Source organism: Puma concolor, chromosome D4 (genome assembly GCF_028749965.1).
Source record: "Puma concolor isolate L17-30 chromosome D4, mPumCon1.1.hap2, whole genome shotgun sequence".
Classification (NCBI taxonomy): Eukaryota; Metazoa; Chordata; class Mammalia; order Carnivora; family Felidae; genus Puma; species Puma concolor.
In genome coordinates this window covers 40,436,632-40,458,677 of record NC_141679.1, presented here as the reverse complement: position 1 = coordinate 40,458,677, position 22,046 = coordinate 40,436,632, and the positions used below count along the sequence as shown (strand labels likewise).

The window sequence follows — 22,046 nt, the reverse complement described above, 5'->3', positions numbered from 1 at the left end:
TCAAGCAGTATAGTGGGCGAACGAGGAGGATTTTGTCCCCCAGAGGACATTATTAGATAGGTCAGGAGACATTTTGGGTTGTCACAGGTTGCTTCAGGCATCTAGTGGGTGGAGGCCAGAGATGCTGCTAAAACTCCTACAATGCATAGGACAGTCCCCTCTAACAAAGAGTGATTTGGCCCAAAGGATCACCTGTGCTCAGGCTGAGAAACTTTTTAGGAGGAGGAAGATCATAAATACCTCAAATATTGTTAATTTTCAGACTGGTCTCATAAAAACACAGAAAACTACTTAAAATAATAGCCTATAAATAAAAATTGCTTCCTACTGATTGATATAAAAATTTATCATTTTATAATGTAAAATTGTATCTGTAAAGCCTAGATGTTCATTTTCAAAAATTATGAAGAACACTCGTTTAATCATTTAACAGATATTTGTTGAGTGTCTTCTGTGCACACTGGTCCCTGATCTAGGCTCTGACAGTGCAGCAGTGAATAAAACAAAGTTCTTGCATTAAGGAGCTTATATTCTAATTGGTGGAGCTACGCAATGAACAAATACATGCTATGCAAAATAAATATTCTGATGTATAATAAAGTTGGGTAAGGGATAGAGATTAATGATTGATAATACAGTCAGAGAAGTCCTTTCTCAATAGTGACACTTGAGCAGAGACCTGGAACGCAAGCAAGTCACTGATACTGGGAGGAAGAACATTCCAGGGAGAGGAAAAACCATGCCAAGTCCCCCTGGGGTGGGAGCACATTTGACCTTTCCAAGGAACAGTCAGAAGGCCGCTGTATCTTGAGTGGAGCCAATTGGGGAGAGGGTAGGAGGAGCTGAGTTGAGAGCAGTAAGGGATGGAGTTGGATGTTGGAGATGTTTTGTTGTCAGGATGTTTGGTGGTCGGGACTTTGGAAATGACTGAAGGGTCTTGAGCCTGGTTGCACAAAGGCGTTTACATATTAGAAAGAAAACTGATTGCTAGGAAGAATAGATTGAGGGAGGACAAGGATAGTGGCAGGAGGACTAGTTGCAAGACGATCGAAGTATAGTTCAAACATGACATGATTACAGGAGTGGTGGAACTGTTGAGAAGTGGGCCAGTATAGTTCGGTAGTTGGGTCAACAGAGTGAGGCCCCACTGAGGTTGAGGATTTGTCAGCATTGACGCCTACGGGGAGTTGGGCATGAAAGATGGGAGGTGGTATTCGGAGTGTGCCGCGCTTGAATTTGCATTTATGTTACGGGTACAGTTATGGGAAAGGATGTGATGCGGATTTAATTATAGAATTTGGATTGAGACTAGATTAGGATAGAAGATAAGATTATTGGAAGAAATGAGTTCAGGGAACTCACAGACCAAATATTAGAAGACTTATGCTAGATCATAAGTGGCCGAATCTGAGTCTTGGCTTATTTTCAGATAACTTGCATCAAGAGGCGATGCCCCCACTACCTTCTAGTTTTGTTAACATTTTGAAAGTTTACATGATATCATTACAAAAGATTACCAGATAGGAATATAGGAGTATTATTTCATGTAAGTGCCCCTGTCTTCTGCCTCTGTTGGTTTTTGTGAGATGTGTGTCTGTGTACTTGCTGCCTGTGTGTTTCTTTTTCTGTGTTTATCTCTGCTATTGGATGTGTGTAACAGTCTCTGTAAGTGGTACTCTGCCTCTTCACGTGTTGGGGGAGGAAATTCTGCTCTTTTGTCAGCTTTCTTCCTCATTTTCATTTATTCATTCAGTAAATACTCATTGAGTACCTGCTGTGAGCTAGAGCTGGGGTCTGGGTTCCAGGGACTCCTTATTGAACAACAAAAAGGGCAAAAGTCCCTATCCTCAAGAAATGTACATACTACTGAGAGAGGCAGGCAGTATGTAAAGAAATAGAGATATACCAGATGGAGCTAAGTACTAATGGAAAAAATAAAATATATGAAGGAGATAGGGAATGCTGGGATTTTCTGTAGTTTGGGCAAGGAAAAACAAGCAAATAGGCCCTGGTAAAAAAAAAGCGTAGGGGTCTCTATCAAATAAGGTGATGTTTAGGGAGAGACCTGAAGACAGTGAGGCAGTAAACATGGGTATCTGGGGAAAGAGTTTGCCAGGAAGGACAAGTGTTAACAGCCCTGATACGGGAGTTTGCTTGATGTGTTTGAGGAATAGCAGGGAGATCAGTCTGGTTGGATCAGAGTGAAGAAAGCGGTGGATGAGATCAGGGAGCCAGTCTGACTCCTGCTCTCTCCCTTTCCCCTTCTGTCTCCTGATATATCCTTTTCTAGAACTTACTTGACATTTTTTTGTGTCTCCTTTTACAGGCCATATGTAACCTAATTTTATTTTACATTTTGTTGTATGTATTTTAAAAGTTTTGTTTCTGTTTCTAAAATTAAGAAAGTATTTTTATAATATTTTTACGTTACGTATTTCATGATCGCAACTTTCTGTATTCCAAAATACACATATAGAGGAGTACACAAAAATAAAAACATACAGCTCACTGAATTATCACAAAGCCTCTTTGAGCAATGCTTATAAGATTTGTTCTTTTTGTTACATTAGATACAGTTCATTTTCATTGCAGTGAATATCGCTATAAATATTCATGGTGCAGTTGACCCTTGAACAATGCAGGGTTAGGGGAGCCCATCCCCTGCACAGTTGAAAATTCATATATAACTTTGACTCCCCCAAAACATAGCTCCTAATAGTCTACTGTTGACAGGCAGCCTTACCGATAATATAGTCGATTAACCTGTATCTTGTATATGTATTACATACTCTATTCTTACAATGAAATAAGCTAGACAAAAGAAAATATTATTAATAAAGGCCTAAGGAAAAGAAAATACATTTATAATGTAGTAAAAACAAAATCTGGGTTTAAGTAGACTGGTACAGTTCAAACCAATGTTCAAGGGTCAACTGTATTTCATTTCCTATAGGACAACTTATTTGTCCATTCTATTGAAGGAGATTTACGTTATTTCCAGTTCGAGGCTGTTACAAATAATGGTGCGGGAAAACATCCTTGTTCATGTCTCTTGCATGTGTGTGTCTTTCCCTTGGACTTATGGCTAGGAGTGGTAGTGTTCAAAGGATATATCCACGGTCCTTGAAATACCGTTAAACAGTTTTCCAAAGCGGTTCTATGAATTTAAACCCCCACTAGTAGAGAATGTAAGTTCAGGGTCCTTCACAGGCTCACTAATGCTTGTTCAGATCTTCCTGAAGTTAGCCATTTTGGTGGAGATGGCGCGGAACTTGATTGTGTTCTAATTTGCGTTTCTCCAATGACTAATGATATTGAGCCCCTTTTCACATGCTAACTGACTGCCTATTTTGTGTAGTGTGCCTATTTAAGTGTTTTGCCTATTTGGTGGTTGGGGTTATTTGACTTTTTTTTTTTTTTTTTGTAGGGAATTTTAGATTTGAGCTCTTTGTTGAGTATGTGTGTTGTAAATCTCTTCTGCCCTGTAGCTTGCCTTTTCTCTGTTGATGGTATTTTTTGATGAACAGAAGTTTTTAATTTTCATGCACTCCAACATCAATCTTTTCCTTTTTGGTTAGTGTTTTTTGGGTTCCATTTAAAAAGTCATCTTCTATCCCCAGATCATCAATATAATTCTCCTACGTTGTCTTCCAAGTATCGTATTTTTTATATTTCCACCTGGAATTGATTTTTGTATTTCTCATGAACTATGAGTCAGGGTTTTATTTTTTTCACAGATGGATAGCCAATTGATTTAGCACCATTTATTAAAAAGAAAATTCTTTCCACTCTGCTCTGCGGTGCCACCTTTTTCATAAACCAAGCTGTATGTGTGTGTGTCTGTTTCTGGTTCTTTTCTAGTCCATCGGTGTATTTGTCCTTGTGATTGTACCGCTGTCATAACTATAGTTTTATAACAAATCTTGTTATCCAGTGATGACTCCTCTTTTTTCATTATTTTTGCTCCCTCAGGAGCCTTTTAAGACATTTTCTCCACTTCCCTCTATGAAATCACATACTAAGGAATAAGATTTTGTCAGGTAGGATAGATTTATGTATGGCCACAAAACTATTGAAATAAGGCGATCCTCCCCCCCCCGCAAGAACCAATTTTCTCCCTCCTTGGGGGCAATATGACCTATATTGAGAATGCATGCAGTCAACCAAACCCTCCCACCTTTTTCTTTCTATATAGGAGTGGTATGGGATTCGTTGTGTTTTGTTTGTTCCTGTGAAATTTAGAAACAGCTTACTTAGTAATTTGTACACATCAAAACAAAATTTTTATTTTATTTATTTATTTATTTTTTTTTTTTTTCCAACGTTTATTTATTTTTGGGACAGAGAGAGACACAGCATGAACGGGGGAGGGGCAGAGAGAGGGAGACACAGAATCGGAAACAGGCTCCAGGCTCTGAGCCATCAGCCCAGAGCCTGACGCGGGGCTCGAACTCACAGACCGCGAGATCGTGACCTGGCTGAAGTCGGACGCCCAACCGACTGTGCCACCCAGGCGCCCCCAAAACAAAATTTTTAAAAAGCTGCCACCAGTAGACTATGTGCTCTGCTGCTGGGGATTTTTATTGGGATCGTATTAATTTTATACATCGGTTTGGATAGTTGACACGTTTAACAGTACTGAGTTTCCTGATAATAAGCATAGTATAGCTCTAAGAAGAAAATTGCTTTGAGAAGAAATGGGAAACAGGGGGAGTTCTATAACCATGAGTGAGTAGTTAAAACTTTTGCAAAGAACATTCACACATTTACCAGTGAGTTCCAGCTCTGTCAAATATGAAGGGAAACAATAATTCCAGTCTTCCACCAACTCTTTTAAGAGAGGAAACTCTCCCCAACTCATTTTATGTGGGTAACATATGTTGAATACAGAACGTAGCAAGGACAATAAAGAAAGAAAATAATAGGCTAGTCTGATTATGACCATAGGTGAACAACTTCTACACAAAATATTAGCAAACTGAATCTGATTCTGTGTAACAAGCCTGATCAAGTTGGGTTTATCTTAAAAATGAAAGGTAATTTTGCATTAGAAAATCAGTCAGTATTTTCGTTACATTAACAGATTAGAAAAAAAACCCATGTGTATGCAGATAATCCTTTAGACAATGAAATTAATGCAAAATCATTAATAATAGAATCGAGAAACTGGAAGTTCCCAAATTAAGTATGACCAAAAAAGTACAAGACCTCTAGGGGGAAAATTAGGAAGCTTAATGGAGACAATATATGTGTGTCTGTGTGTGATTATGCATTGTAACTTGAAAAACTAATTTAAAAAATTTTCTGGAAATACAGATTATCTAGAATAACCGAGACATTTTTGAACAAGAAGGGATGACTTGGTCCATTAGGTATGGAGACTTAGATAGCCATGGGAACTAAAATGTGAGGCACTGGTACAGGGACAAATAAAACGAGAGAACAGAATAGAGAGGCCACGGCAGACGCCTGCATATATGGACACTTGACCTCTGATCACTGAGGAAGGGAGAGTTTTTTAAATAAACCGTCCTGGCACAATTGGATATCCATATGGTAAAAGTAAATTCAGACCCCTGTATTTCACTGTGCACAAAAAAATAAACAAGTGATTAGCGACCTAAATGTGAAAGGCAAGACTATAAAGCTTTAAGGCTTTGGATGATAATATAGGAGGATGTCATTATGACCTTGGGGTTGGGAAAGGCTTCTTAAACAGGGAATAAAAAGCACTAAAGGGAAAGACTGATAAATTGGACTAAATTGAAGCACTTGGAGTTATCAAAATACGCCATAAAGAAAGTGAAAAGGTGGACTCAGAGTAGAAGAAGATATGTGTACTCTACAACTAAAACATGATAGTATCCAAATGGTATGAAGAGTGAGTCCGTAAACTTGACCTTCAGGGTAGGGATGAGGGAGAGAATGTGATGGGGAAGGAATGCATAGATGAAAGCTCTGTTATGGTTTCAAATGTCCTCTTTCCTGAGCGGGTGCTGTTACCTTTCTCTAAACTGAACTTACACCTTGGGGGTTTTCTGGATCTAGCCACATTTCTTAACAAAAAAAATGGGAAAAATGAAAACAATTAACAAACACAGTTACTATGTCAGTTTGCTAGGGCTACCATAACAAAACCCCACAGAATGTCATTTTCTCACAGTTCTGGAGGCTAGAAGTCGAAGAGCAAGAAGCCAGCAAGTTTGGGGTCTCTGGAGGCCTCTCTCCTTGGCTTGCAGATGGACCACCTGGTCGCTGTGTCCTCACATGGTCTTTCCTCTGTGCTCAGGCATTCCCTAGTGTGTGTCTGGGTTTCTATATTTCCTCTTATGAGGACACCAGTCAGATTGGATCAGTGCCTAGTGTAAGGGACTTGTTTTAACTTAGTCACCTCTTTAAAGGCTCTGTCTCCAAATACTGTCCTGTTCTGAGGCACTAGGGATTAGGACTTCAGGATAGGAATTTGGGGGGAGACCTATTCAGCCATAACACTGACTGTGTAGTAAAGGTCTCGAATAGCAGATGGGTTCTTGTGATTTGGATAAAGTTTCCTAAGCCAATTTTTAAATCTCAGAAGTGCTTCATCAAAAAAACAAAAAACAAAAAAACTAAGTAAAGATGTTGTGTTCTGAAGAACTGTGCTAAATGACTACGATCTGGGTTTAGTACTGAAGATGTTAATTACGTGTATGTAAACTTAGAATGCTACTGTATTTTGAAAATGTTGGGGTGCCTGGGTGGCTCAGTCAGTTAAGCGGCCGACTTCGGCTCAGGTCATGATCTCATGGTCCGTGAGTTCGAGCCCCGCGTCAGGCTCTGTGCTGACAGCTCAGAGCCTGGAGCCTGTTTCAAATTCTGTGTCTCCCTCTCTCTGACCCTCCCCCATTCATGCTCTGTCTCTCTCTGTCTCAAAAATAAATAAACGTTAAAAAAAAATTAAAAAAAAAATGTTAAAGAGTGCTAAAAAGAAATTTCTCCAAATATGTTACTGTTTCACACAAATACTCTTAAATGTAAATGTGCAATGAAGTGAGTAGTAAATGTAATGTTAGAATTACATCTTTCAGTTTCATCATCCCCAACATTTATTAATTGTACTTGGCTGAAATTTTTTAAAAGCTCACTTTACTGTGCAGAATTATACAATGGAGACCAAAAGGCTTATGGGAAAATGGAGGCACAACACCCAGAAACTTTGTCAGTGACATTCAAAAGGGTCAGAGCCTGATAAAAACAGCAGCACAGTTTCACACACATTAAATAGTTAAGAAATACGTAAGGACTATATTGAACACGGCAAGGTCCCTTTTAAGGACCTGCCATGTTGTTGTGGAAGTGGGCATCAGAAGGGTTGCAGTACTGACAGGAGGGGAATCATCTGGAGTTGGAGGGAAAGTTGTAACACGAGATGTGGATGAATGTGGCCCATAACACAAACAACTGAGGTAGATGGTAGGTGTTCGGGTGTGCACGTGTATTTTGTGTGTTCCCATATGCCGTGATTTAGCTGGGTGCAGTTTGCCTGCTCATCTAGGGGTTCCTCCCAGATGAAATCACACATAAGCAAAACCAGAATTCTTGCTGCGCTCTCGTTGTTGCTTCATGTATCAACCGTGTTGGAACAAATTTGTGTTTTCAAACAGCATTATAGCAGAATTCACTGCACTTAACGTTTTTAGATCTTGCATAGCTCTACCTTTTCATCTTTGTCTGTTTTGTAAGGACTGTACATGAGGCTTTTTTCACCATGCTTGTGAAATGACTGCCTAACATGTGACTGCTACACGCCACCTAAAATGTCTTGGTGAATTTAAGTTTCTCCAGGCTAATGAGTTAAATGGTTTGGGTGTGGAATCAGATTTTTGCTTGAGTCTGGTGGGTGGTCCCTGTGATGCACAGAAAAGCATCAGTTCTTTTGTGTCAAGCAAGCTCGTTACGTTCGGTGACCTCCCTCTTTTTGATGTTGGTACCAGGATACCTTTAAGCCTTAACCTGAATCAGGTTTTAAAAAGCACATGGGTATATGTTTTGGGGGTCCTTCCATTCTTCTGTTGCTTCTATCCACTGGACAGTATTATACCAGAGCTTAGCAGCAGCAGTAGGTTTCTAGAAGTCTTTGTTCCTTCCCTCCCTTTCACTCCTTTGGTCTGTCCGCTTGGTATCAGAGTGCATGAAACGCTTCTTGTTTTCCTGTCTTTCCACCACTTTCTTGGGTTCACCCTTATTTTATGCCCTGAGCCAGAAAATCCATTGTCCCTCACAGCATTTCCATTTCTCCTTTCTGTCTAGACATTGCAAGGTGTTTCTGTAGTCTTCTGCATGCACCCCCGTTATAGCATATATCACATTGCTTTGGAATTTTGCAAAGTTGGGTTCTGTCTCTAAATAAGCTGCAGCTTCTTCCGGGCACGGACATATCTTTCTCATTTTGGCTTTTCTATTACACAGTGCATTGCTCGGCAGTGGGGGTCGGGTGAATGGATGGATGAATGAATGAAGTGGGCTTAAGAGCTGGTCCACGTGATCCTGTCATTTGTGTTTCCCCTTATTTTGCCTAAGTGACATCACCTCTAGGTGTCTTGGTCACTTGAATTTTAATACTATGAATCAGGCTTGTGCATTCAAGCTTTTTAGCAGTATAATAATAAAATTTTCTTTTGTATAACCAAAGATTGTACAACATGGTTTTGTGTTTTTTTGCTGCAAATAGTAAATGAGTGTGACTAATTTGCAACTTTAGGTTTGAGGTTTTTTGACACAAGAGTAGTAAAAATCCTATTTTTTTCAACTTGCTACTATGAGTTAAAACAATTATTTTTGAAATTTTCAAATATTTATATAGAAAGTGGAATAAACTCAGGGGAGAATATTGTTAAGATAATAAGTTAATTCATTGTTAATTCTTGACTGTTACTGCAACAATAAATAACTTTTCAATTTGTTTTTAAGGCTTCCTTTTTTCTTCTTCCTATAGGACCTCTTTGTGGTTAGGCATGAATTGGCCATAATGAGACTAGCTGCCTTTATGGGCATTACTATGTTAGTTGGAATAACTGGACTTTTTTATACTCAACTAATTGGCATCATCACAGTAAGTATCTATTTTTTAATGTAATGTATTTATGAACGTATTCCCTAATTATGAACTTAATTCCAAGAAGTTACAAAAAGTTTAGCAATTAAAGGAGAAAATTACTCACAGTCATTTATATGTTTTCATTTCCATATGCCTATGTAATTTTAAAGTAGTTACAATCAGTCTGTAGAGGACATATGCAATTTTGTATCCTGGGTTTAAAAATTAACGTATTTCTGTGTGGCTACAGACTTCGTGTTTATTGTTTTTAGTAGTTGGATATACTCTGTTTAGTGAATATACAATATTTTAATGAATAGTTTTCCTGTTGGTCAGCATCTAGTGTGTGATCATTTTTTTCTATATTACAGACATTCCTTTGAACATTTCTTTTCCTCTTCAAATTATTTATTTACGGTAAATTCCACAAAATGGAGTTGCTGGTAGAAACATTTTATTAATAATTAAGTCTTATTTTTTTGCATGCATTTATTAACCGTATAGGATTTATCACAGCAAAAAAGTTCAAAAAGTGAGAAAAATTATATTGAGTAAGGATTTAAGTTTGGTAATACACTGTATTGTAGAAGATGTGGGTTAAGGTTTTCTCATACATTGTTGGTGGTGATGTAAATTGGTGTAACCTTTTTGAAAGGTAAATTGTCATTATGTATCATACTTTAAAATGCATAGTCCTTTTGATCAACCTCTACATGTTTATTTTGTAGAAGCTATTTTATTCATATGTGTGTACATAAACATGTATGTTAAAAAGATCTCCTTAATATTATGTGTAATAAACATGTATGCTAAAAAAGATCTCCATTATACATAACATATGTATTGTGTATGAAAAGTGTATACCAGATATGTTCAGCGAAAAAAATGTATAGTAAAAAAAATGTATCAAGACTTACTATGAAGTAACAGTAATCAAGAAACTGTGGTCCTGGCACAAGGATACACATATAGATAAATGACATAGAATTGAGAGACCAGAGCTATATATCTGTGGTCAGTTGATTATCAACAAGGGTGCCAAAACTATTCAGTGAGGAAAGGAAAAGTCTTTTGAACAAATGCTGCTGGGATAATTAGATATCCACATGCAAAAGCATAAAGTTGGACCCTTACCTCATATACATATATATACATGTACATATACATATACATATACATATACATATACATATACGTATACATATATTAGTTCAAAATGGAGTACAAACCTAAATGGTAAGATCTAAAATTATAGAACACTTAGGAGAAAACATAGGAGGAAATTTTGGAATATGAAATAGTATCTTAGATATGATATCAAAAGTGCAGACAACCAAAGAAAAAAATGGATAAATAAAAAACCATAAACTTTTGTGCTTCAAAGGACACTATGAAAAAAGTGAAAAGGCAGGTCATAGAATGGGAGAAAATAATTTATAAATCATGTATCTGCTGAGGGGGTTTTATATCTAGAATAAAGAGCTCCTATAAATAATAAAAAGCCTAATTAAAACATGGTGAAAGGTTGTGAATGGAGATTTATTCAAAGAAGTTATCCAGTGGACAACAAATACATGAAAAGATGCTCAACATCATTAGTCATCAGGGAAATTAAAATCAGAACCATAACGAGGTACCACTTCACACACACTAGGATGGCTATAATAAAAAAGGAGGGGTGCCTAAGTGGTTCAGTCCGTTAAGCTTCCGACTTCAGCTCAGGTCATAGTTTGAGCCTATGGGTTCATGGGTTTGAGCCCCGCGTCGGGCTTTGTGCTGACAGCTTGGAGCCTCGTTCGGATTCTGTTTCTCTCAATCTCTCTCTCTCTCTCTCTGCCCCTCCCCTGCTTGTGCTCTCTCTCTTTCTCAAAAATAGATAAATTGACATTAAAGAAAATAAGGTTGGTAAGGATGTGGAGGAATCAGAACCCTCACACACTGCTAGTGGGGATGTGAAACAGTGCAGATAACAGTCTGATAGTTGTTTTAAAAGTTAAACACAGAGTTATCATTTCTCTTATCATTCCACTCCTAGGTATATACCCAAGAGAAATGAAATCTATGTCCGTGCAAAAAATCATAGGTGAATATTCATAGCAACATTATTCATAGTAACCCCAACCAAAAGCAATTCAGGTATCTATTGCTAATAACATTTTGTATATCCATACAGTGGATATTATTTAGTCATAAAAGGAAGTAAAGTGCTGATACATGATATAACATGGCTGAGCCTTGAAAACACTATGTGAAGTGAAAGAGACCAGTCACAAAAGGCCATGTATTTGTATAATTCCATTTATATGAACTGTCCAGAATGAGCAAGTCCGTAGAGATGAAAGGAGATTAGTGGTTACCTGGGGGTGGAGAGCTAGCGGGGCTGGAGATGATAGCTAAACGGTTCAGGGTTTCTTGTACGGGATGATGAACATGTTCTAAAATGGATTGTGGTGATGGCTGCATGACTCTGAACATACTAAAAAAAAAAAAAAAGTTGAAATGTACACTTTAAATGGGTGAACTGTATAGTGTGTGAATTATATGTCAATATAGCTCTTTCCAAAAAAGCCTATTTCTAGCATAAGTTAAATGTTAATTTTATTCATTTTGTATATGGTTTGTTGATGTCCTTTGTCTGTTTTCTTAAGGTGTCCTTTTCTCACTGGTCACTAAGAAAGGTTAATAAAAATGTTAACTTTCAAAAAAAAGAAATAGTGCAGGAGATCGCTGTCTGTCTATGTCTGTCCTACTGGCTGTATTCAGACTCCTTTGGAAAGGTTCTGGTACTGGCCTCTGAACTGGAAGGATGCAGTCAGATATGGAAGGAAAACATTTACTGTATAACCTGTGTTTGCATATTTTATAAGGTAACCTTTTTTCCCTAGGTTTTATAGGAAACATTTTTAAACACACAGGAACTTTTAAGGAATTTTGCAGTGAATACCCAACCACAATTAACATGTTAGAATACTTCACCTCATTTCATACTATCAGTCTGTTATATGTTTTAATACATGTCAGAATAAATCACAGGCATCAAATTGCTCACCATGCAAATCATCCACTAGAGCTCAATGCTTGTGTACATGTTTTTCCTATGAGGCAAAATTTCCATACAGTGAGAGGCATACGTTAAGTATTACTATTGGATGAGCACTGACAGAGGCGCACAGCGCAACCCAAAGCCTTTTCACAACACAGAATATTGCCATCACCTCACGGGAGTTCCCTCCTGCCTCACATCAGTAAGTCCGCAGAGGCACCACTGATGTCATTTTGTTCCCCACCATAGATTAGTACTGGTTGGAGAATTTCATATGTATCCATTTATGTAGATCTTCTTGTGCTCAAAATAATACTGTTTTCATCCATAGCGTTGCATGTGTTGGTAATTCCTTCTTGTTGCTGAGTAGTATTCCATTGTATGACTAGTCCACGAGTTGTCTCTCTATTCTATTGAAAGAGGGCTGGCTTGGTTCTAGATTGTGGCAGTTACGAATAAAGCTCTGAATATTTTTGCTCAAGTCTTTTTGTGGAAACCTATTTCATTTTCTTGGGTCAATATCTGGGAGAAGAACGGCTTTGTCACTTAGGAGAGGCTTACCTTTTATTTCATAAGCAACGGCCAGATCTTTTCCCCAAGTAACAGTTGCCCTCTTCCCAACAGTATATGAGAATTCTGGTTGTTCCACATCCTTGTCAACATTTGTTGTCATCGGTCTTTAATTGCAGCCATTCTGGTAGGTTTTAATAGCATCTTGTTTTCATTTATATTTCCCTGACGACTAATGATATTGAACACTTCTCCGTGTGCTTATTGGCTGTTCATGGATCGTGTAATGTCTGTTTAAATATATTTTTACTATTATTCAGCTTGAAATATTTTCTAATACCTCTTGTGATTTTTCTAATGATGATGGTAAATAACATGGTATTAATAACAGTGGTGAGGATGAAAGTGGGTCTTTGCCTAAATTCTTTTTTCTCTACTTTTATATTAATTCCCAATTACTTTATAGTCTGTTCATCAGTCACGTCAGAATTGCCAGATTGTACTTGCATTGTTTGAATTTTCACTTTTGGATTTACCGAAATCACTGGTGTGTATTTTTATCCCCTGGAGGGAGAATTCTCAGATTTTTCCAATTTCTTACGATGAATGACTGAAAATGGACATTTGGGACATTGCTGCTAAGAGTACAAGCTACTTATGAGGACCGTCAGGGGTTTATAGCCGAGGACAGCCATTTCTTTCTTCCCTAGCAGCCCCAGAAGCTTCAGAGGGGAGGGTTTGGCAGCAAAGCCTTCAAAATCTTTTAAGAATCCCTACTTTAAAATTTTAGCGTTCACTTCTGAGTTGGCCATAAAGTTATTTACTGAATTTGTTGGCGTTTGAAGGATGTGTAATATCAAATTCTGTTCTGACTCTATTCTATATTGCCGACATGTTAATGTTTTTCAAATTGTATGATTTTTTTTTCTTTTGCTGTAATACGGAACAACATTGTCTTTAGAGAGGTTGGTTCTGATGTGATATTTCTAAAACTAAGTAGAAACCACGGTGTTTGTTTGTTTTTTTTTTTTTTTGTATATATAATGCTTCCTCCAAAAGTTTCATTTCTTTCTGTATATGTATAGTACCCCCTCAGAATACTCTGTACTGGACAGTTCTGATGTCTGTAGAAATTCGACATTTGTGAAACATTCAAAAAAGAATGCAGCGTTAAGAGAACATATACACTGTATTTGCTAGTCTAGTCTTTACTCACCACTCACTGTACTTCCTCTTGAATCCCGGTACTTCAAACAATTACAGTAAATTTTAACTCCATTTACCTGGGCTTTCATAGTGAACTTCTAGCATCACTGTTTTTGGATGAAAAACATTTTTTTTTTTTTTTTTTAAGGTTTCCAGAATGCACTCCTCCTCACATTGATTTAAGGCTCTTTAAGGCTTAATTATTTAAGGTCATTTAACCTCAGTATTAATTTTAAATCTAATGAATGATTAGTATTTAAAGTAGAATCTAATATTTTAATTAAAGTTAACATACAGAGATCATGCTTACTTTTTAAAATACAACATGCTTGCTGTTTTCATCTTATGAAAAATTTAAGACTACCCACAGGAAATGTCACACCTGGGTGTTTTTGTCGTAATTTGAATCTGTGCATCTCTCACAATGTGAAAGAAGGTGATGAATTTGTCAAGTAGTATAAGAAAGAAGAGGAGGAGGAGGAGAAGTTACAGTAAATTTAATCCTTCCGCTAAAGTCTTCCTCCTTCCCCTATTCCTGCACCCCAGAGACCAAGAGGCATTTTGGGAAAACACTGGTAGGAGTATTATTTCGTCATATGAACTGTCATTACGTAGCTTGAACGTAGGCCTGTTGGACAACAAATACACAAAACATATGCTATCTTTTTGAGGCTTAGGTTGAGATTTTCAGGAAGCAGTACCTCAGTTTTCAGTAATTTTTTTCCCATTATTTGTTCTTACTTGGAATAAATACATCATTTCTCTCCATGTCAGAGGGAAAATCCTGTCTTCTTATTGACAATAGAAGGTAACAGGATAATCACAGTAATGATAATCTGATGTCATTTTAGATTTAGCAAGAGCAGATTATCTGTGACCCAGATAAAATAACTAGAAATTAAATTTAAAAACAGTGGGTTTCTAATCTCATTTCCAAGGTTAAAAGATCTCAACACAACCAGATGTTTCTGTGGAATAGACTAATCTTAAACCCAATTTTAAGGGATTACCTTTGATTATTTTTAGATTTAACTTTAGGCATATGTTTATAAGTTGGTAAATTTTTAGTAAGATCAATATTGAAATTAAACTGTTTTCAAAGCAATCTGCTTTGAAGCGTTCTTTATTTAGGGAACAGATTATTCTAATTATTCCTTACTTAGCCTGGTTAGCCTTTTTCTGTTTCTGTTTCCGAATAAATGGATAGTGATGTTGTTATTAATGTAATTGATGTTGTCAGAATTTCTTATTGAGCAGTAGTTCACACACAGCCAAGAATAATGTCCGTTCTGATGAGCACCAATACTAACAGTGCTGGATGATTGTATTAGTCATGTTTTCAGTCACCGGGCTTGGAGAGAGTTCATCAAGAAACGCTAGAACAGCTGGTACAGCGCCTTCTGGTGAGGTTCTGACAGTGAGCTATTGTATACCATGACACTGCTCTGACAGTTTATCTACATTTTGTATACAAGCATTTTTGTTTTCTGGGCACCATGGAGTTTATATAATAGCTTAAGCTTTTGATGGCGTCTCTGGAGCATAGTGCTTTTCTCAGTTGCGGTGAGGTTGAGGGTAGGGCGGGGAAGATGTATTTAGCTGTGGTTTTGTGCTTTTAAATTCTCAAAGAAAAAAAGTGAGCTCTTGCATTTGCTCATAGGTACTCTTGTGGGACTCTACTTGAATTACCAGAGCTAGCTTAAAGTAAAGCTTTTCAAATTAAGAGGGAAAATGCTCCCCCACGCCCACCCCCCCCCAAATACTGACCCATGGTTCCTTAAATAAATACAGAGAGAATCACAAATGCAGGGTGATTTCAGTTTAACTTGGTTATCTTATGCAGTGAAAAGTATCTTATGTTCAAAATGTTAAATTAGTTTAAATGAGATTATCTATTAAATAGCATTCTCCTTAATCAGACAATTAGTGGGTTTACCTGCCTTTTACTATGTATCCAGAAATGTGTCCTGAGATTATTAATCCTTATAATTAAATTTTGCCAAGTATCCCACTGAATCAATGTGGTGAATTAGCGGCATTCAGTACAATCTGTGTACAAATTATGTTTGGTTTACTCAGCTCTAAATCAGCATTGCAGATATGGAAATTATTGCTAATTATGCAGAACCCAACTCACTTACATTTCTACAAAAGACGCTCTGTATAGCATTTTGTTTTCCTTTCTGAATTATATTTTTTGTTTAATAAAAACAAAGTGTATTTAATAGAATACCTCTACTTGTAATATTATATGACATATCTTCTCAGTAGCTTTAAAAACCTAGAAAAGTCATTACAATTTAAAATGTCATTTCTTTTATGCTTTTTAATATTACATACTAATATTGGCTAAGTATTATTTCTTTGAACTTGAATACATAGAAAACTCTAGAACCTGGGTTCCCCTGTGCCAAACAATTAGTTTAAATACATACTAAGTCACATTGCATGGTATATAAAAAGGATTCTTTTAAAAAATGCCTGCTAGCATCAAAATTATTATGTGTGGAATTATATTGCTCTTTAGCATAATATGTTCCTGTGTGAAAAATGTATATATATTGCATCATCTGTCTGCTCAGTGTCATAACTTCCCTGTATATCTGATAACGTTAAAAGTAATTTAAACTATTTAAATCTATCTCTAGAATTTCTTCCATAGGAATACTGCATTTTAATTTTCTCAAAGCATTACTAATTGCTTGAGTGATTAACTCAATGCTTTTTTTTTTTTTGGTGAAAAAGTTAAACATTTATGAGTTTTCATTTTACTTGCAATTTTCCACATTCACTTTATTTTCTCATGTTCTGAATCTACATGCATTTTTTAAAATCTGATTTAAAACATTACTGTAGAATTGGAGAAAACACTGAATCCTGTATTTACGGTTAATTTGTAGATCTTTTCTACAATGATTCATATGCTTCTGTCACATGCTGTCAATATGTTAGTTACTCCCTAAATCTCAGCCAGAGAGGCCCATTACCATTAGCCCATCTTACTTATTATGCTGGTAACCAAAAATCTTTTTGAAAGTATAATTTTGTATTAAAAATGTAAGAGTAGTTGACAGGGAGTGTTGATTGCAAACATAGTTTCCAGCTGTTTCAAATATTCAGTTATAAAGCTTACTTATATAGTATGTTATTGCATGTAACCATTCTCTCTGGCATTCTCTGTATTTTCTTGTATAGTTATCCTGTATACTTGACCACTTTCACTAGACTGTCAAGCTCCTTGATGCTAAGGACCGTGTTGTAATAGGTCCTTAGTAGATTTTTGATAAATGGATAGATGAGTAAATGAGTCGTTGTGTATGTTACATAGTACTTATTTTCTCAGCTGGATTGTAAGCCCCTTGTGGACGTTGGATTTTATCTGTGTAAAATAGGCCCTGTCATTTTATTGTTTGTTATAAAACCCACTTTTTTTACGTAAACATGTTTTAAGTTATATTCTGATGTAATTGAGATTATATCTCTAAGTCCTCTCAAAAAGAGCATAGTAGGCAACATCAGTAAAAGGTAGGACTGCTGTTTATTGAGGAGTTAAGGGTTCTAACATATATCGACTCATTTAATCCCTACAAAAATCTATGAATAAGGAATTATTATTTGAAAATTATGATACTGAGTTTTAGTCACTTTCCTAAGGTTTTATACAGCCAGAAAGTAGCTTGATGAAGAGAAGTACAGGAATCATATTGGAAAGAAATTTTCAGTGACTGCACATGTAAGATCTACCACCTTCTCCTTTGGTTCCATGATTGATTAAATGTTTCTGTGAACTTCAGATCTCTAATAAGAGATATAGCTGGTCCTCTCTTGGTGGATAAATGCTTAAAGTACCAGTTATTTCAAATGAAGAATATAGTGAGTTCTGGCTTCAAAGGAGGAGAGAGAGCTGTGATTCACGGGAAATGTTCTCTCTTTGAATTCCAAAGGAAAAAACTAAGGAATCACACTGTTTCTGTCCATGTTCAGTTAGTTTAGTGCTGGAAACATACATCGGGTATCTACTTGGAACCACGTATGCTGCTAGGTGCTGTGAAAGATGTGAAGTTAACTGAGCTGCTGTCCATTCATTGATGAGAGGTGCTAGGAAGTCAAGCCAAAGTCTGTCTTAGAATTAGTAGTAGTAGTAATAGATAAAACAGGTGTATAATCTCTCGTTGTGAAAAAAGTTCCTGAGTGGTTTTTAACTCCAGATTCAGTCAACAGTCATTGAATTAGGTATGTGCAACAGACCAAAGGAAGAATAAAGTGTTCAGGTGATCATCGAGGTTACACGGAGCCGTTTTCATGTCTTTGTGATAGAATGCTCTTAACTTTCATCGAGTTGGCAGTTCGGCAGGTCTAGAAACTCCATTTTGGAAATGTTTCCAGAGTTAGGCCCAGAGATCGCGACTGTGCCTTCCAGACTCAAAAGCGTTGGTCGTATAAACCAGATTGTTTGTTCCCTCATGTGGAATTGTCAGGCGTGCCAGAGGACTTTCGGCATATTCCTTGTCCTGCACAACAACGTACGTGGCAGCGTTGCTTGGTGAAAACGAACCCAAAGCAGGATGAGTCAGTTGAATGGATTGGATCGTCAAGCTGTGCGTTCCGAGAGGGCTAGTTGTCTGGTGATAAATTCTTGCTCTTTGTCCTCCACTCTTACTACTTTTTCCAACAGACAGAAAATACTTTCCTATCCCTTTCTGTTAGGAACTACCCCCCCCCCCCCCCCATTCCAGATATAATCTTACTAGTGTCTTAGACTGAACCTGATCGTTAGGGTAACATCAGCCAGCAGGAGAAGATAAAGGATCAGTTGATGAAATAGGTAAGGTCCATAGAAGTCCTGCTGTTCCTAATTTATTCTTTTTTAGAAAATAAACTTTCAGTTTTTAAATATAGGAGAGCATTCTCATATGTTTCTTAGTTATGCAGACTGTTGGAAGTTTTAGATATTTTGATCATTAGACCATCAACGCGACATAAATATTTTTCTGAAGATAAGATATCCTGATTGAAGATGACCTACTATGAAAACTTGTTTCTTATCATTCCTTGAAGAATGAATTTTTCTGGATAGCTAGCTAGTTTTATAAAGCACTAAGAATTTATAAATTATACTCCTTGAAGATTATCTTACTGGTCACTGGCGATTTTCTTATTGGTCATTTCCTGATGGTCACTAAAGGTATTGAGTCTTTTATATTGAGTTAAACTATCTGCACCAAAATCTATTTTAAATGCACTAAAAACGTTGGTTTTATTTCCCAGCTTCATAAAACAAAAAGTATATTAGGGGCATCTGGATCGCTGTCGGTTAAGCGTCCGACTCTTGCCTTCAGCTCAGGCCATGATCTCACTGTTGCTGAGGTTTTGCCCCGCTCGAAATGCGCTGAGAGCGTGGAGCCTGCTTGGGGTTCTCTTTCTCTGCCCCTCCCCCACTCGTGCACGCCTGCTCGCTCTCAAAATAAACCTAAAAACTATATCAAACCTCATTTGGCACTTTTGGAAATAACTTATGGCTTCAGTGTTCCTGCCGGTAGTAACCTCTCTGCTCCTCTAAGTTTGCAGTTCCTGCTGTGTTTACGAATGTGATGGTGTGATAACTCGTGTTGTTCTGAGTACGCTCTAGAAGTGCCAGTGACATGTTTGTGACCTGTTTGGCTGTTCAAATACAAATTGCACATTTTTCTTATAACCGTATGCTCGATAGCTGGGTTTCAGAGAGTTATGCATTTGCTATTTCTAGAGGGAAAAGAGTGGTCTTCTTTGTCTAGCCTCACAAATCCTGTTCAAAAAGTCATGGCAAACGTCACATTCATGGATAGAATGACCGTCTGTTTATGATCACTTAAGAGGTAGTATTCTACTTATTACTTGAACCAGTTTCTGGGAAGGTGTCAAAAGCACTTGAAAATAAAAGCTTTTCCCACATGAAGTCTAAATCCAGAATCTTTGAAGATGAATCTTTTATCGCCACAAATAAGTTCCTCAGAGTCTTAATCAAATTGTAAATTTATGCATAGTAAAAAATTTCATACAATACTAGCTGTGGTAGTCTGACTTTGTAATTGCCTTCCTTCTCTCGAAATGGTTTTTAAGTATTATCCCTTTGCATCCATTTATTTACCTGTCCTAAGAACCCTGACAGATTTCTGTCCAATCGTTTGCTTTGCATTTTTGCACAAGTTGCCTTCAGTCTTTTGGGGCATCCTGTCACCCATCCGTGCCAGGAAACCGTTAGAATGACTTCCTTCACTTTCTCTACAGATGTGGAAGCAGAGGCCCAGCCTTCCTCTAAGCCCATGATCAAGGTTCTCATATATTTGCAGACTGTGTTGTCACAAAGTAAAACATTATTTTGAGGAAATTATGCAACAGAACTGAGAAAAGTTAGTTATAAATAGACTTGTCATTGGATACCATGAATTTCAAAGCATGATAGGAAAACTGATGAATATGGAATATGTGGCTAATCTACCATCTTGCCACAAATTCCTGGGAAATATGGAAACGGAACACTGCTATTGGTTACTCTGTCATCTAAAAAAAATAGATTTATTTTCTCGTATGTGGGCCAACCGTAGTTCTTCAACGGTTCATACGTTAAGGACTTAATATTGTGAGATGTTGATGTAACTTCTACAAAGAGATTTTTAAAGTCAAAGTGTTTTTTTACCAGTATCGTTGGGAGAGAGTTCTACAACTAGATGTTCTTGGAATTGGAGTTGCCGTCCCAGATTGTGCGTGCATAGTGCTGCTTAATAACAGTACAGTTCACCTGCCATATGTGAGCAAGCTATCAGAGGATAAGAGGGAAAGTTCACTAACTCTTTTGCATATTTAAAAGAACATATTTCCTTTTGTACTACTTTGAAATGTGTCTAAAACATAAAATATATATTTAAAAGAAGATCGTGTAATTTGTGTTCTGAGCATTTGGCTATTATTTATTGCAGTTTCTCAGTCTAGTGATAGGATTTCTGTATATATGAATGGAACCAGCATGTCTAGAAGCTGTCTTCTCTTTGTTGACTTCCTTTGCTTACATATTTGTGTTAGAGCTTTATGGAAAACATAGAATGAGAAATTGTATTATTAGGAAGATACTGGTTTTTCTGTTGAAAAAAAGAAGAAATAGTTTCACTTTACCTTTCAAGGTAATAGATGCTGTAATATGGCAAATGCATAGATTGCCTTGTTGAATTTCTGTTTGTTTATAGAAATCCAGAACCAGTAGCACTCTGGCTCTTGGCAGCTTTCTGTTTAAGTGCCTTTCATTTGTCACTTTGGTATTTATTTTGTAGCACATATTCCCTGGCAGTTGAATTAAAAATAGATCGTAGACTTTTAAAAGAATTATCAAAGAAAGCAAATGTAATAGGTTATATTTTAATAAAGTGAGACTCCTACAATTTTTGTGAGGTTTTGTAACTGAATACATTTTTTTGGCACAATGTAATGTTCGTTCTGTTTTTGTCAAGGGAATTTCAGCAATGTATGCAGTTAATTTAAAATTCTTAGTACCCATATGTAAACTGTTGAAGTCTTCAGAATAGTCTCTGAATATGATGAAAAGCATCATAAAGTAGATACAGAATAAAGTCTCGATAACTTTGTTACATCTGAGTATAATTTTTCTTTAATTTTTAATAGGATACAACATCTATTGAAAAGATGTCAAACTGTTGTGAAGAAATGTAAGTATAAAAATGAAATCTGTAGTGCTCTTATTTAAAAATGGAAACAGCTGGCCACATTTGAAAAATGTGTGCATGTGATGGAAAGATAACATAATGATGGCTTTTTCTTGGTGCCTTGTCTAAGGCCTGAGCTAGACAAGCATAATCCAGTCTTACAGTAGGGGTCTTCAAGCCATGCGAGTTTCCCAACAAAATAAGTACTGGTCGTTCTTGTTCCTTGTCTAACTAAAGTAAGTTAAATTATTTGTCCCGAAAGTACATCAAAAGAGATTTGCTACTGTGTCGTTGACACACGCTCTGTTAATCCTGAGATTCTCCTCTGCTTCAAAAGTTCCCCTAGGTTGATTGACGACACAGATACAATATCTGCTATCCAGAGTTAAAACTCAGCTGCATGCCATAATGAAAGAAAAGCTGTATTTGTGATGCTGGGACACAATTCATCAGAGTCCAGTAATGGATCCCCAGCCAACCTGCATTGTTTTAGCTGACTGAAGTGCACCATGGGAGT

At 36.9% G+C, this 22,046-nt stretch overlaps 1 protein-coding gene across 7 annotated transcripts in view; it reads left to right on the top strand.

Moving 5' to 3' along the window:
- Nucleotides 1-22,046, top strand: part of ZDHHC21 (zDHHC palmitoyltransferase 21) — a 93,055-nt gene that overhangs the window by 39,295 nt on the left and 31,714 nt on the right. For 6 of the 7 annotated variants that reach the window (XM_086685319.1, XM_086685322.1, XM_086685315.1 and 3 more), the window contains 2 exons: nt 8,975-9,091; nt 21,489-21,532. In XM_086685319.1, the coding sequence (XP_086541445.1) occupies nt 8,975-9,091; nt 21,489-21,532 (161 nt within the window). The remainder of the gene's footprint in view (nt 1-8,974; nt 9,092-21,488; nt 21,533-22,046) is intronic. The other variant, XM_086685321.1, reaches the window with a different exon arrangement.